The sequence below is a fragment of the Carettochelys insculpta genome, chromosome 29 (assembly GCF_033958435.1).
Source record: "Carettochelys insculpta isolate YL-2023 chromosome 29, ASM3395843v1, whole genome shotgun sequence".
In the NCBI taxonomy this organism is placed as follows: Eukaryota; Metazoa; Chordata; order Testudines; family Carettochelyidae; genus Carettochelys; species Carettochelys insculpta.
Genome location: NC_134165.1, coordinates 1,342,856 through 1,358,095, shown reverse-complemented (window position 1 = coordinate 1,358,095; position 15,240 = coordinate 1,342,856). Strand labels below are relative to the sequence as shown.

At 43.1% G+C, this 15,240-nt stretch overlaps 1 protein-coding gene across 4 annotated transcripts in view; it reads right to left on the bottom strand.

Annotated features, from left to right (window-relative positions):
* Positions 1-2,413: 2,413 nt before the first annotated feature.
* Positions 2,414-15,240, bottom strand: part of SLC44A2 (solute carrier family 44 member 2 (CTL2 blood group)) — a 38,441-nt gene continuing 25,614 nt past the window's right edge. For 2 of the 4 annotated variants that reach the window (XM_074979464.1, XM_074979465.1), the window contains exons 17-22: positions 13,324-13,427; positions 12,770-12,843; positions 12,143-12,213; positions 11,769-11,857; positions 11,159-11,243; positions 2,414-10,256 (exon numbers count right to left, since the gene is read on the bottom strand). In XM_074979464.1, coding sequence (XP_074835565.1) covers positions 10,135-10,256; positions 11,159-11,243; positions 11,769-11,857; positions 12,143-12,213; positions 12,770-12,843; positions 13,324-13,427 — 545 coding nt within the window. In that variant the 3' untranslated portion in view covers positions 2,414-10,134. The remainder of the gene's footprint in view (positions 10,257-11,158; positions 11,244-11,768; positions 11,858-12,142; positions 12,214-12,769; positions 12,844-13,323; positions 13,428-15,240) is intronic. The other 2 variants (XM_074979466.1, XM_074979467.1) reach the window with 1 other exon arrangement.

The following is a 15,240-nucleotide window of genomic DNA, read 5'->3' as shown; positions in this document are numbered from 1 at the left end:
TCTGACTCCTGTGTATCACTATCACCCATCACCTGCATGGTAAATCTAACCACTGAAATTAGACCCAGGTATTACAGCCCTCTGGAGATTAAATTTGCAGATTTGCATATAGCACACTTTTAGACTCTGAGCATGTTGTGAGCAAGAACCAGCCAGCTACAGCCATTTCTAATGCTTCAGCGGAAGGAGACAAACAATACAAATACTGAATAGGTGATGGAGGAAACAGAGGGGAAGAACCTCTTTCTGACCCCTGCAGGTGACCTGGAGTCCTGAAGCATAAGATGTGAGCAGAAAGAATGTGAGGGGGGCAGTTATCCATTCTTGTAGGAAGGGAGCCTGGGAAGGATCACTGCATGGCTGCTTACTTTACACTTGTTATGAAATGGGATACATAGGGTCCCAGATCTTCTCAGTCATTGTACGAGGCTCTTGTCCTCAGCACAAGTGAGGCAGAGGGTCTGCTGTCACCCAGCTGATTAGCAGAGTGCCCACAGCTTGATTTTTCTGCTGGTGGGGCAGATTTGCACGTACCTAGGTGTGCACAAAAAAAATCATTCCACAGGTGGACAGAAAAGATTAGAGGGAATATGGTGTACCCATCTGCTCTCCTGTGCCTGGATGTCTGTATTTCCAAGCTGGAAAAATAGGAACATTTGCCATTGTCTCCAATGCTTTCTCCTCTCCCTCTTTGTTTTTCCTTCCTTCAGGGTCTGACTGGGGTAGGAGGAGAGAAATGGTTACAGCCTCCTCCAGCACTGCCCACAGATGAGTCTTCATCAATGCACAAATGCATTATGTGACTGCTCCTTGACCCAGACCAGAAGGTCATGAGGTGTGCAGTCCTGCATTGCTTACTGGGGCCCTTGAAATCAAGTGAGGATTGCAGGATCATATCTAAACTTTGCCAGTCTTATGAACTTACCAAGGAAGCCATTTCTAGTCAGCTTCCAAGCAAGAGCCAAGATTATCCTTGGGGGCATTGTGGCTTCAAAAATTCTTCACATTTCACCTGGAGCAGGTTTCAGACTGTTGATAAATAATGATAACAGTGCCCCCTTTTCTAAAGGAAACTTTGGGTGTGCTGTTCCACTTAATGTTTTATACCAAACAGATATTAGTCTTCAAAGAATTCAGTTCATTTGAGAACCCGACACTGAGGTATTAGTCATTCCTAGTAACTTACATCTGTGTTACTTGCTAATTTTAGAATACAGATACAGCACCTGCATATTACTATCCTAGTTGTGCTGTATGCACTTATAATTTACTTGATTATATTTTCAGATGCAGTCAGAAAAGTAGGATCCTGCTACTTACTGTTCAGAGAACTATTCAGCATAAAGAAGAACTTGAAAATGTTTGTGTTTGAATCAATGGATGACCCACTGAACAGCCTTTGTTTGGGGAGCACAACTGACAGAAGAGATCTGATGTTTTACCAGAATAGCCTACATGGTGAAGTAGAGAGTAAGTGCATAGTGGGGCTGTGGTAGAATTTTTGGATTGGTTTTATTTTTTTTTTCCCATTAGCTGAGTCAAAATACCAAAGTGAAAGGGAGGCTGTAACTATGGATAAGAAGAAAAAGTTGCACCATTTGTGGTAAATATTGTAAAATTGTCTAGCAATCTGCTGGGATTTATTTGTCATCTGTGATGATTTTTGCAAGCAGCTGAGTGACCAAGTCCCTGGGGATGAGTGCTAATATCTCTTTAAAACATCAAGAAGCAAGCAGCCATGTGTTGCCCTATCTTTTGATCCAGACTCTAGGTATGTCTACAGTGCTATCATAGCTTGGATAGGTATACCTGTACTAGGCTTAACCTAGCTCAGCACAGCTCTCAATGACAGCAAAGCTTCAGCATCATGGCCTCAGTGCAGGCTAGAAACAGAAGTTTGTAATCAGATGCTCAGGTGGGTTTGTACAGCCATGCTACTGCATCTTCACTGCATTTTAGCCATGCCAGCTAGATAGGTGTAATAAATAAATGGCTAAACAGTATTTTTACCTCAGCAAGTTGGACAACTCATTGGTAAAGAAACAAAGCAGCTCATCTGCACATGTGCACCTTGTGTTTCTAGCAGCAGCATTAGACCAGTGGTGGTGTAACTCCCTAAAATTATCTATTTACATAAGGCCAGAGTCTGATTCTCTACTGTATTTCCTGCGGTTCAGGCAGTGATCTCAGTTCTTCCTTTCCCCCCAGTGACAATCTGGACATTTGGCAGAATTCAGTCAGGTCTTCAGAATGTTACTCTTCTGACAGCAATGCTGACTTATTCACTTGTCTTATCAGAAAGACTTAAAATGAAAGTAGTGAAGAGATTTCAGTAGAGAGTTTATCATAATCCTTAGCCATCTTATATCATTATCTATACAAACTGTAATGATTGGACAAAAAACAAACAAGGTCCAGTCCAAGTAGGCACTTTATTTGTGGTTGGAATGCTGACATTGATATAATAGAGTATCTCATATACAGTGGAAATAGTTGCATACATCCCAGCTCATGGTTGTTGGGTTTTATTTTATTTTGCATAAAAGACACCTGCCCCCACTGCATAGAATAAAGATCTTTGGGGGGGAAAAAAAAAATCAATGGCCGAGACAATAGTTATTTCAACACAGAGGGGCCAATCCTGAAGTCTGTGTAGAGGTAACATGCCACTGCAGGATCAGCCTTAAAGAATCCAGGGAAAGTTGTATACAAGTGGTTTGTAGGGACACAAGAGGGCAGTTGAAAGGTGGGTTCACCTCTTTGAGATAAGATGAGCAATTATGACTTTAAATTGCAACTCAGGTAGGTAGGGGAAAAAAGCTTCTACTCACAGAGTCAACTGAATAACAAACAGGCTCTCAGAGGGAGATATTAAGAATCACCAAGTTACAGCATTACAATCAATCAGTGGAGTTCATTTAGGGGCATAAGCATCCTACTACCCAGCATGCATGTGTAAATGAACATTACTAGGACTGTCTTTCCAGTTTGAGTGATTTGGGAACATTAAGATTCTGAACAACTCCATCAAAATATCCCTTTGGTGTGAAAGACAGGACCACTCTAATGTTTATCAGCTACATGAGAATGAATAAACAAGTATGTTCATTATAGTGTGGGTGTAGTTGTCACCGTAAAAAAAAAAAAAGAGGAAGAGGTTACTTACAAATCAAGACAATGAAAGCAGAGTGCTGCTTTCTGGTACAGTAATCCCTCGATTTACGTGTAGGTTGCGTCCTGGGTTCTCTCCTTGTAAACCGAATTTCACATAAACTGAGGGCAGGAGCCACCCGGTCCCTGGCTTTTCCCAGGTGGGGGGCACACAGCTGCTTGTGTCATGGTTTCTCCTTGCTGGGAGAAACTGCACTGTAAGCAGCTATGTGCGTACTGAGCTCTCCCAGCTAGAGGAACCAGGGGCTGGGGTGTTTCAATCTGCACTTAACTCACATTAATGTGAGTTCACCCTAAATCGAAAATTGCACTTCGAGGGTTTACTGTTGTAATAACTTAAAATGAGCCATCTTAGGAAAAAAAATCTAAATGACAGAAAGGCCCTGAAATCTTTGCTGCTGGTCTTTCTGGGCATGTGCTATTTTAGCACTTTATTTCTACAGCAACCTAATGACTGTTAGAAAGATAATTAGCAGTTGAGCAAGAGAAACAAGCAGCAGAAATAGACCACCCACAGAACCTGCTGTCATCCCTGGCACTAAACAAAAGAATGTGGAAGAGACAATAAAAAGCAACAGAGAAATTTTGCAGAAAACATTTTTCTATTAATACCACTACATCTGTACATCCAATTCAGTTTAATTTCTAAAACCATTCTTGTCCCCTTACCTAGGTGACCATCTCTGATCCTTTTGAACACTCCTATTTGGTTCTTACTGTCCCATCTCTGGAAGCATCACTTGATCATAATCCGGTTTCAGCTGTTAATCATGCATTCCAAACCTAGGGTTTTGTCATCGTCATCAACCATGGGCTCAGCACCTGTTGGTGTCTAGTGCCTCCCTCACTATTGCCTATCTTTCCCTGTCCAGTGCGGAGCGGCTTAGCTTCTGTAGAGAGCTACACACCAATCTGCTGGGGATGAAGTAGGGGGGGAAAAAAAAAAAACCAAACAGTTTAAGGCACAATTGTCTTGTATCCTAGAAGTGTAGTTGGTCACTCAACCTTTATGGATTTAAAAAAAAGTGGCACTAAGTATACATAACAGCAGGGCCTATGACATTCACACAGTGTTACATTTAAAGATGGGAAGGGGATTCTAAAGGAGTCACAAGTAGTTTATATAAGGGTGGTTGTGAGAAATCCTTTAATAGAGAGTGATTTTTTTGTGCCAGTATTTGCTGGTACTGAGTACTGGCTCCTCTGCAGACCCAGCCATGGGAGTGGCTGGGGGCACGGGGAGGGTGTGGAGCTGGTTGAGCATCAGCTCCACTTTTGTTTTTACAAACAAACAAAAAGCCACTGTCTACGTAACCCCCCCCGCCGGCCAACTGGAGGGATTACTAGCTGTCCAGCAACACCAACCTGTAGGACAATGTTTCCCAAAGTGTGGCAAGCTACAGGATTTCAAGTGATACGTGTCAGAAAAAAAAAAAATTACTAAAATCAGGAGATAAGCACTGAGATGGCACTGGGAGAAATGGTATGCCAGTAAGACCAAAGTCCCAAAAGAGGTATGCAAATGTTTTAAGTTTGGGAAAACACTGCTGTAGGAAATAGGTAGATGGTGCCAGGTTTAGACACCTGGCTCCGCAGTACACAGATTACGTAACAGGCTGTAGTTGTTTCAAATAGATGAAGTTCAGCCAGTGAATTATGGACGGGAGCGACTCCAGCTTGGTGTGCTCAGGTTCTTTTTCTGTTTATATGTAGGTCTGTAGACTTCCCTCAAAACTCCAGCATCTGACCACCTTCCAGTAATGAGAGATGTGACATCACTGACATCTGTCATGTGACTTGTTCTCTCATCCTCTCCCCAGAGGGAGAATAGTATGTGAAGTAGTGTGTTAGTGAGCTTTAGTTTGGTTTTTTGGTCTCTATCTGCCAAGTCTGTCATACTTTCTTATAAACAGAATTGAAGCATAATTCAGCTTTTTCCACCCCAACTCAAGGCAATGGGGTAGCCCTGCTATTGTCAGCAGCAAATAAGCTTCCTATTCTAAGCACTGCTTTTGAGAACCAGTGCTCCAAAAGGACCAGTTCCAGGAATAAAAAACTCCTCAGTTTCAATCCAAAGTTCTGATACCAGCTCCCAGTGAAAGCTTTGGGCAAGGTCACAGTACATTCCTGCCACAGGTTTCCAGACTTCCGCATTTGAGAAATGTTTTGAGTTCTAAGTATTAAGTAAATAGCAACATGGCTAAAGCATCATTCATGGGAGCCTTTTCCATATCAGAGTGGTTTGGAGCTGCCTCCGCAAATTCAACAACTTTGCTTTTTAAATAAGCAAATAAAAATGACCAAGGAAAATGTTCAAAGTAACTGGTTTTCATTACTAACTACCAGCCCTTCAACTGCGTAAAGCCGATCAATTGAAGAGAAAACCTAACTGAAAAGTTTATAGATTTTAAAAATCCACCAAAAATTTTTACTATTGTAGTGAAATCATCTATGCTATACTTCTGGCTGATGTGGCTTTACTGTTAAAGTACTGTAGCAATACCGAAGATCGCAGTTTAAACAGAAGAAGCAATTTTGATCAACAAGATTGGAGCTAGTGGGTACAACTAATAAAAACAAATGTACAAAATCCAAAACCCCTTTAATATTTCAAATATAAAACAAATCTCACATCTTGCAAAAATACTACAGGATCAAAAGGTTACTAGAAATAGATATAAAGTAGTAAAATAAATTTTAGCACAAATTAAGAGTTACAATAAACTATTTGAAATAAAGATTTTTTTTTTTCCCCATATAAAAAGGAAGGAATCCAAATAACCTCACAATGCCTTTTCACATCTCTGTGCCCCTGCATCATTTGGAAGTGTAAACCATCCAAATAATCCCATTTCAGTTTAAGCATATTAAAAAAAAAAAAAAAAATGAAATCATGATGTTGATCACCTTTCCTAGCCTCAAGAAGGTCTCATCTACACTAGTGAACCTCAAAGTTGTAAGTCACAACTAACGGTAACAATGGTGGCTGCTCTAGTGCAGCCTGAGACCTGTCCTTTCCCCCCCACCCCCATCCTGGTCATCTCTGCTCACCGATAAAAACCTGAGTCCTGTCTACTTTGCAGTTTCTACTGTTGCTGTTGGAAGTAGAATTGCATCTGTGGTACGCTACCAGAATTGCCAACACTGGACGTTGCTGGAGAGGCGACCACTTAAAAACACATTGCCAGGGTTTCTCTAGGTGGAAAATGCCACTGGTTCCCCACAGGCATGTCTATGAGATGGAACATGTCAGAGAATGCAGTGGCTTTCAAAACTGAGGCAAGTTTGTCTGATCCTTTGGTTTGTTTCACCACAGTTAACAATGCTTTTACTCTAGCCAGTTTTTTTTTTTTTTTTTTTTTTTTTTTTTTTAAAAAAAAGCATGCACATGAGCATCCTTTCCCATTCATTCAAATGAGTTTTTACATACAATGCTACATTTTTCCAATAAACCAAACAAGTCAACCAGCAGAAGCACCACATGCAGGAACTTTCAATCTCACCGAAGAGACAACACAAACAGATCAAACTTTCATCAGTTAATACTAATGACTATCCTGACACCCACAGTCCCAAGTGCTTAACTGATATTTTGCATTTCCTCTGCTGTTGAAGTTCTCTCGCTTGATTAACACAGCAGGTTTCTCTTCTGGCCCTACAGTTATCCATGGAGACAAGTCTTTAGTAGGTGCATTCCTTATATTAAGATATACAATATATCCAACATGGTAGTATCTGAGTGCAGTCAAGTATGTTAGTGATGTTCCAGCAAATTAATGGAGGAGGTCACATAGTTCTACTGGAGTGACAAATTTAGTAGTTTTATTTTAAAATTAATTTGGTGTCTGCAAATCTGTGATTGGTGCTGGCTTCACAGAGCTGTAGACTGAATTGTGTCTCTGGAATAGATGGAGGAGGACAAAGGCAGGGTTAGCCAGCCTTACATCAGGGGGCCTCAGCTATAAGTTGACCCTGAAAGGAACAGGGTCCCAGTACTGCTGGGTTCTGCAGTAGTGGACACCTGTCCATTAGTGCAGCGGCCTCAGTTTTTACTTTGCAATGCCTAATTATCTACTGACGCTAATCCTGTCTCTTTCTTAGAGGAATGACAAATCCAAACAAAATGCTTTCCAGAAACAAAATTTCACTGCTCTGGTCAGTGCGGAGGCTAAAGGCCAAAGTCATCCATCTTAATTTGAGTGAAGGATACCGCAGTTCAGAAGATACTAACCAGGTTTGCCCATTAGCCTAATAGCACTTAATGCTGTATGCTGTTATTGCAGATTTGCTCACGAAATGGAAACTGGCAAGGGACAAGCAGAAGTGCAGAAGGCTGTGAGGAAAGGAGGCTGCTATTCATCTGTGTGACCTTTGTTTGCCTTCTTCAGAAGTTTTTGCAGGTTAGATGACATGAAGTAAGGCTTTTCAGCTGAGCCATCATTACGTTCCAGGTCTTCCACTGCAATGAAAACATTCCTCCCCTCCAGGGGAGGGGGGTTTAAAACAGAGCTTTAGTATTGCAGGGTTGTAAACACCTCAAACTAGAACCAGCTACTAGGCCTGCCAAGCCTCTTAAGGACACATTTGTTTTCAGCGCCATTTAAATAGCCAGTGGTCTTACATTTACATGTACAACCTTATCATGTGTCAGGCTGAGCTGGATGTCAATTACATTTGTGCCACCCCCATTTTAAAAATAGAGTATTGGACTCCTGAAGTAAGGCTGTTATCAACATCTGTTTGGAAGAAACAGAGGGTTGGGAGTAGGGGTAATTGTTAGGGTACAAACCAGTTAAGACAGGGGCTCCTCAGACCTATATGAACAAAACAGATTGCTCAACAGAACCTCTGTTTGGAAATCTATGGGGACAATGTGGTAAAACAGTGCACACGTTGTTCTTCATTGTAGTGTAACTGCTTATAACTTGATAGTAAAGCAAGTTGCTGGTTATTTGTTTGGCACAGTTCTTCACCTTAGCCTGCAACATCCAATATATACATAATAAATAGGCATGTCCCTGGCACAGAGTATATTTTTCAGACACTATCTGATCGGAGAATAGTAACCAAAAGTCGAGACTATTGGTTTCATAGCTTAGTGAAACAGTTTTGAAATATGCTGAAGTTAATAGCATCGTGATGAGGCACAGGCATTGAAACTCAGCAACTTTATCCTAGGAGAATAAGACTCAGAAGATGGGAATCTTATTTGGATGGGAATTTGTAATGCAAGAGTTGGCAGTGGTCACAGACTACAGCCCCCTAAGAAGGGAGTCTTTCTAAATAAAATCAATCAAAATAAGACAAAACTACACACAACATCCTTCTTGTTCTTGATCTATTAAGGAGAAAATATGGTGAAGATTCGTCAGGTGTCTGTAAGCATGTATTTTAGATGCTGAAAATGTTAAAAACTGGCTGTCTGTCAAACCTCTCTAGATTCATTTGTCCTATTTCTGTCCACAATTATGCTGCAACACCTCCCAAATGCAATAGCTGCTAGTTAAACATGTCTTTTTCTCTGATTCTTCCAGTCATTAACACTGGGTACATGATCAAGATTCTTGTGGCATCTGGACTTGATGAGTGGTCTAAGTGGCTAAAGGGAAATCACAGTAACTTCTTAGGGAATCCCTTCCTATTCCATGTAGCTCAGCTTCTCACACCTACAGCTAGTTGTTATCTTCTACCTAACTGCCATAATTGCAGTAGGCTGTGAGCTGCGAAGGTTCTAGAATCTTATGTGTAACACCTGGAGCCTGTAACCCTGGAACACTGCTTTGCTTCCTCCATCTACCTCTCTCATGAATTGTGCGACAGACATCAGCTCAGGAATGAACAGAGTTATGTAAGCTAGTTACCACAAAAATCTGCAACCTTCTGTTTAGTTATTAGTTAAGCGAGCAGTCAACTGTGAAGCAGGAGACAGGCTGAAAGGATTCTAGACAAGTCAAGCAGTATGTGCAAATGAAAAGACCAGTTAGACCTTTCAACGTCCAATATCTCTATCAATAGATCCTGGCAGCTTGCTCATCTCCCACATACAACCTCTGTAAAGTGTCTGAGAAAAACTGTAGCTACAAGTTTCTTGCTTTAAACAGAGACACTGGTACAAAGAGGTTTCCAGGACTCTCATGGGCAAAACATGTGAAGCATATTCCACCTACTAAAGAAAACTTCAGATCTTCCAGCTGCATTTTGATTAAAAAAAAAAGAGTAGTAACAGAAAGTGGATAGTTTCTCTTTTCAGCTAGCTAGGGGCTGATCAGTTAAAAAAAAAAAAAAAAAAAAAAAAAAAAGGAAAATATAGCTGCATCCAGAACAGAATGACATATGGACCAGCTGTAAACCTCTTGATCTTTCTACAAACTACTGTCTACCTGTGGGGGAGCTGTTTTGCTTTGCAAATAGATCACAGAAAAGAACAAGACAAGGCAATTAACTTTTAAGGGAGACTTCCAAAGTAGCTCCCATGCCACTTTCAGTTTAGGCAATTAAGAGTAGAGGAAGATGCAAGGTAAGTTTTTAAAATAAATTAGATACTCTGGATAGTGTATATCTATAAACCCAACTTTGGCTTCTGTGGACACAGGATCTCATTGGTTAGGTTAGTAAAGCATCACCTATCATGCATTAATGGGCAGATGGGCCTCTGGCTTCATTCTAAGAGAGGATTATGTCAAATGCATAAGCATCCCAATTATGGCACCACCCATTTTTGTACCAGACTATCAATTGGGGGAAGGAACATCGATTTGATACCACATTCGCCCACTTGCACTTTCCTTCCACTGTCAGCACCCTCTCTAGTCTCAGGAATTCCAAGGACAGCCAGCTGAAAATTATGCAGCACCAAAGTGGGGCCTCGGAAGAATTCCACACAATTACAGACAGGAGACTTGTGCTCAATCAGCCTACAAGACACCCACATCTGCCAGCCCTCCCTGCTCATAAAGTTGAGCCCTATCCTTGGCTATCAGCGTTTTTGGATGATTCTAGGCTCCCCTTCAGCAGGATTTCACTCAGCTCTGGGGACATGTAGTAAGGTCGCTCAGGAGATCCATCATTCCTCTCCAGATCTTCACCTTTTCACAACCCCAGGAAGATGAAGGAAACAGCCACGGAAAGGAGGAATGAGGAGCAAGGGTGGGGGCAGAACACCAAAAATAAGAGAGAGAAGAACAACAGAAGGAGAGGGGGGAAAATAAAGGAAAAAAAAAAAGTTAGACATTAGTTCAGTTAGATTCCAAGCACCAAGAACTTCAGAGACTCGGATTATGTAGGGTCTTCTTTTGGGCTACACATATTTATTGCTACCATGCAGAGTGTATAGGAGCTGCTTGTCAGAATAGTGATGGGGAGGTGAACAGGGAGAGGTGGAAGAGAACTTCACGTTTATAACAGTGATATGAGTTAGCTTTCAGGGGCCCTTCCACCCATCTAACTTTATTCAGGGTGTTAAATTGCCAATGCAGAGTTGGTGCACGTGCGTTTGTGTGGAGCTCTGAGGAGGAGACTTGTGCTGCTAACTCCTCTGGTGTTTTTCAAAGGCTTGTGCAAATGGTACAAACCCTGGGCGCTCTTCACACTGCAGCTGGGGCACAAGAGGAAGCGTCCGAGATTAATGAGGTTATGATGCAGAAGGCGGCTGGAGATGAGCGCGTCCCCATAATAGCCTTTAATGACAACAAGTAGTATGGGGAAGCCCCAGACGAAAGGAGAAAAAAAATGTGACTCCTCAACCATAGGGAGGGGGGGAAGATGAAGACTGGAGAGTCCCTTTGTGGTGTGTGGGCCTCTGGAGGTAAGCAGAAGCCATGTTGGAGGAGTAGTTCAGCAGAGCAGAAGCAAACTGTGTGATGGGACAAGTGGTGAAGGAAAAAAGCCATGTGAGCCAAACTCAGGAGAACAATTCCACAGGCAGGACAGAGGTATAACCACATCAAAATACTCAAAGCACCAAAACCCCTGTATCCCAGTTACTTACAGAAGCAGAGGAAGAGGGTGTCCACACACATAGCATAGACACTGAAGAATCCATGTGCAATGAGGTAGGAGCCCACAATCACAGTCTGTAAGAGAAAGCAGATTGTCACCTCAATGCTGCATCTGAACCTAATTGTTTTGGGGACATCTCCCCTGCCCTGTGTTGGGAGATCAGATCACAGTGACCCTTTGGACCTTGGAATCTATAACCTGACAGAAGTGTTGAGAGCAAGATGTTGCAGAAGATCTGTCCCTTTAAAGGGAGAAAAGGCCCACCAAACGCCACTCAGTTTCCCCTTTCTTTTCCATAGAGGAGACCCCGCTCCACCCAACCAAATTAAGGTACATGGAGGATCAAGCAGCACTGGGGAAGGGAAGCTGGCCAGGCATGGCTCAGTGCAGCAGCCTGGAAGCGCAATGGTTAAATCAGCTGACTCTGCAGAGAAGCCAAAATTTGAATGAAAAGCAGTGTGAGCTTTCCTCCCTTTACAAATGGGGACCCCTGTAGGGCAGTGAGTCGGGGAAGCTCTCGCACTCTCTCTCTCCCCAAGCTGCATAGGTTCTGCAGAAATGCTAACATCCCCAAATTCATTGTAAAGCAAGATACCCACCAGAATAGGGACCCAATAATAATTGAGAGGCGGTGCAGTATCCTGGACCAGTTTTATCCGCTGGGTGAAGAAGAAAAAGGCAAGGATTCCTGGAGAGGAGAAAACAATTATCCAGATGTTAATGAGATGCACTAGTGACAAGGAAGAAAGGGCAGCATTATTGAGGGGAGGGGGGCTGAAGGGGGAGGAGGAAGGTGAATTCAGAGGCCTAGAAGACAGGTTACAGAAGGGAAGTTGGTTCCCAGAATGGCTGGGGAGACTTTGAAGGAGTTAAGTTAAGATGTCATTGCATCGGTCTCAACAACAGACAAGGTTCATGGGGAAGGGCTGTAACTGAAGTAAGGCTTGGAAGAGGACAGAGATCCCAAACTTACCAACACTTCCCACGATGAGGAGTTTACCGAGGAAGAGCAGAAAGTCTGTGACTTTATCCAGAACAGCCACCCTGAAAACAGATGTTCATGTCTTTCCCTGCCCTCCAGGAGGAGGGGAGAGGAGAAGGGAAAAGTGCATTCAAACTCCCTCAGTGGCTCTGTAATAAGGACTCCCCAGGATAAGAGTCACTAAGGAGCTAAAAACCATGATGATTTGTGCAACCCTAGAGCCAGTTTGCATTCCCCACCCAATACCTGGCAGATAAACTGACCTTAGATATCTACAGTGAGAGAATCAGTTGTTCACACAGGCCTCTGAAATGGCTGCAGGTACAAAATTCCACCTTTACATATGCCCAGAGAGGTTACTTCCAAGAGGCTACCTCCCTGATCTCTTTCCTCTAGCTGCTGCCTCATAAGTTCTCAATTCACCTTCTTCCACAGATCCCTGACCTATATTTGTGGCAGGATTTGAAATCCACTTTCATAGATTTGGGAGTACCCATGCTGAGCTTTCATTTGGCAACCCTGGCCAAGCCTGCTAAGTAGTACCCCTGCGGAAGATAAGCCATTTCCCCTTTGGGTAGTCTCGGAGGAGGAAGGATTCCCCCAGTTTCAGGTTCCTACCTGATAACATTCCTCATGAGCAGGAAGAAGGCATTCCTGGCTGAAGTGCAAAAGTTGGTGCCATAGATGGCAATCTGGGATAGATTACAAAGGAAAACAGAGAGGAGAGAAAGTGGCTACTCAGTAGGAGTCATGGTCTTTTTCAGAAGATTTTGCCCTGAAGCCTAAAGATTTGTTCGCAAACCTACAGTGTACAGTCTGCTTATTCAGAGCCATGTTAGGGTATAGGAAACCTCCCCCGCTTTCACCACTCTGCCAGGGCAAACTATACCAAGCAACTGCTCTGTTTTAAGCTTTTCTATCTTTCACTAGTCCAAAGGATAGAAATAATGGCAGCTGCTTGACACTGCTAGATATTGGGTTGCTCAGAGTAGCATGTAAGACAGCCAGTCGCTCCTAAGATGTAATTGAGATGGTCATGGAGGAAGGGGAAGCCAACCATTGCTGTGGTAGGAATGAGTTTTCAGAAGCAAACACCTTTGAGAATCTCTTTATCTACTGTGGCCTTTCCCGTTCCCTGGATGTTTGGGGGCATTGATGACAGAGGCCCTCACCATAATATATGCATTCCTGTTCAGGAACTTGATAAATTTTTCCAGACACCAGAAGCAGCACTTAAGACAGGTCAGCAGGAACTTGGCGAACTTATTCTCAGCAACTGAAAGCACAAGAGAGACAGTGGAAAGAATGAGGAGCAGAAGAAAAAAAATTGTTCTTTGAAACAGCAGTTCTTTAGGGCTGAGTACCAGACACCTTGCTTCCTGCAACACCCCTCTCCAAGCCCCATTCTGTGCACAGTTCCTACCCATATCTGTTCTCCTGCCCCGTCTCCTTGCAGCTCAACCCACTGTCACAGAACCATTGCTTTGACAGACATAACTGGCATCTACCTCCTCTGGCACAGCTACTTTCAAATTTTCTTTTTTTAGCAATCCGCAGTCAAAAAAGTGTCCTCCAAGAAGGAGCAAGCAGCAGTCACTCCCTGCATCCTCAGCCTCCCAGGTCAGATTCAGTTTGGGTATTCCAGTTAGCCCCAGCTATTATAACCAGCAGCAGCACTGAGATTGCAGTACTCTCGTCTGGAGCGAGAGCCTTATCCACTGGGCAGATAAGATGCTCTGGAGAACAACAGGAGAAAAGTCTCAAGTGTTCTTCATACACTTTCATTCACTGCTCAGACTTTATGATCATTGAATCATTTGGACAGAACAGAATTATAACACTGTCAGGTGCAACTCTGCACAGAGATCCAGAGCTAGTCTACAGACTCTGCCAATCTGACCAGGAGGGTTAGCTCCTACCCAACAGGAGTAGGTGTGTAAGGTCCCTCTCCACGCAGAGACAGAAAGACCTAGAGAGGGGGTCTGATAGACAAAAGCCTTTAGCAACAGCTGAGTGCAAAAGGCAGCACAGAGTAGTACCTATGTTTAAATTAAAGATGCAAAGGTAAAGAAAAGGGGCAAATTTGGAGCCAGGCAGGAATACCTTCTGCTTACTCAGATTAAATTATTGTGGGCGGTGATGTGACATGCAGAATCTTTGCTCACCTTAAAAACAATGAGGAGTCAGTCTTTAAGGTATTGCATAACAGATGTAGTTGGGCATACGCTTTCCTGGGCAAAGACACACACTGGCTACGTCTACACTAGCCAAAAAGTTTACTAATGAAGCACTGAAATACATATTCAGTGCCTCATTAGCATGCGGGCAGCCGCAGCACTTTGAAATTGACGTGGCTCGCTGCTGCGTGGCTCGTCCAGATGGGGCTCCTTTTCAAAAAGGCCCCAGCTACTTTGAAATCCCCTTATTCCTATCTGCTCATAGGAATGAGCAGACTTCGAAGTAGCCAGGTCCTTTCGAAAAGGAGCCCCGTCTGGACGAGCCACGTCAATTTCAAAGTGCTGCGGCCGCCCGCATGCTAATGGGGTCGCTGAATATGTCTGTCAGCGCTTCATTAGTAAACTTCGAAATGGCCATTTGCATGGCCATTTTGAAGTTGTTGGCTAGTGTAGACACGGCTACTGTCAGATACACAGAGTGGAAATTACAGAGGTGGGCATAAATACCCTAACCCACGAGAAGGGCGTTACCTTCTCAAGTGGAGGACCATTGCCAACAAGGCCAATTCAGTCAGGGTGAACATTGCCCAGTCCCAACAGCTGAGGTGGTGTGATACCAAGGGAGGCAAAAATTGCTTTTGCAGTGAGTCAGTCATTACCAGTTCCTATTCATCCACAGATGAAGTGTCAAATTTGCAGCTCAGCAGTTTCTCTCTGAAGTTTATTTTGAAGTTCTGTTGTTGAAGGATGACCACTTTTAAATCTCTTATCTGAGCGTTCAGGGAGACTGAAGTTTTCTCCTACTGGTTTTTGTATGTTACCATTCTTGATATCTGATTTGTGTGGCTGGCTCACTACAAAAGTCATTTACCTTCTCTTGGTATTCATACCTACTTATCAACTGACAAGTGG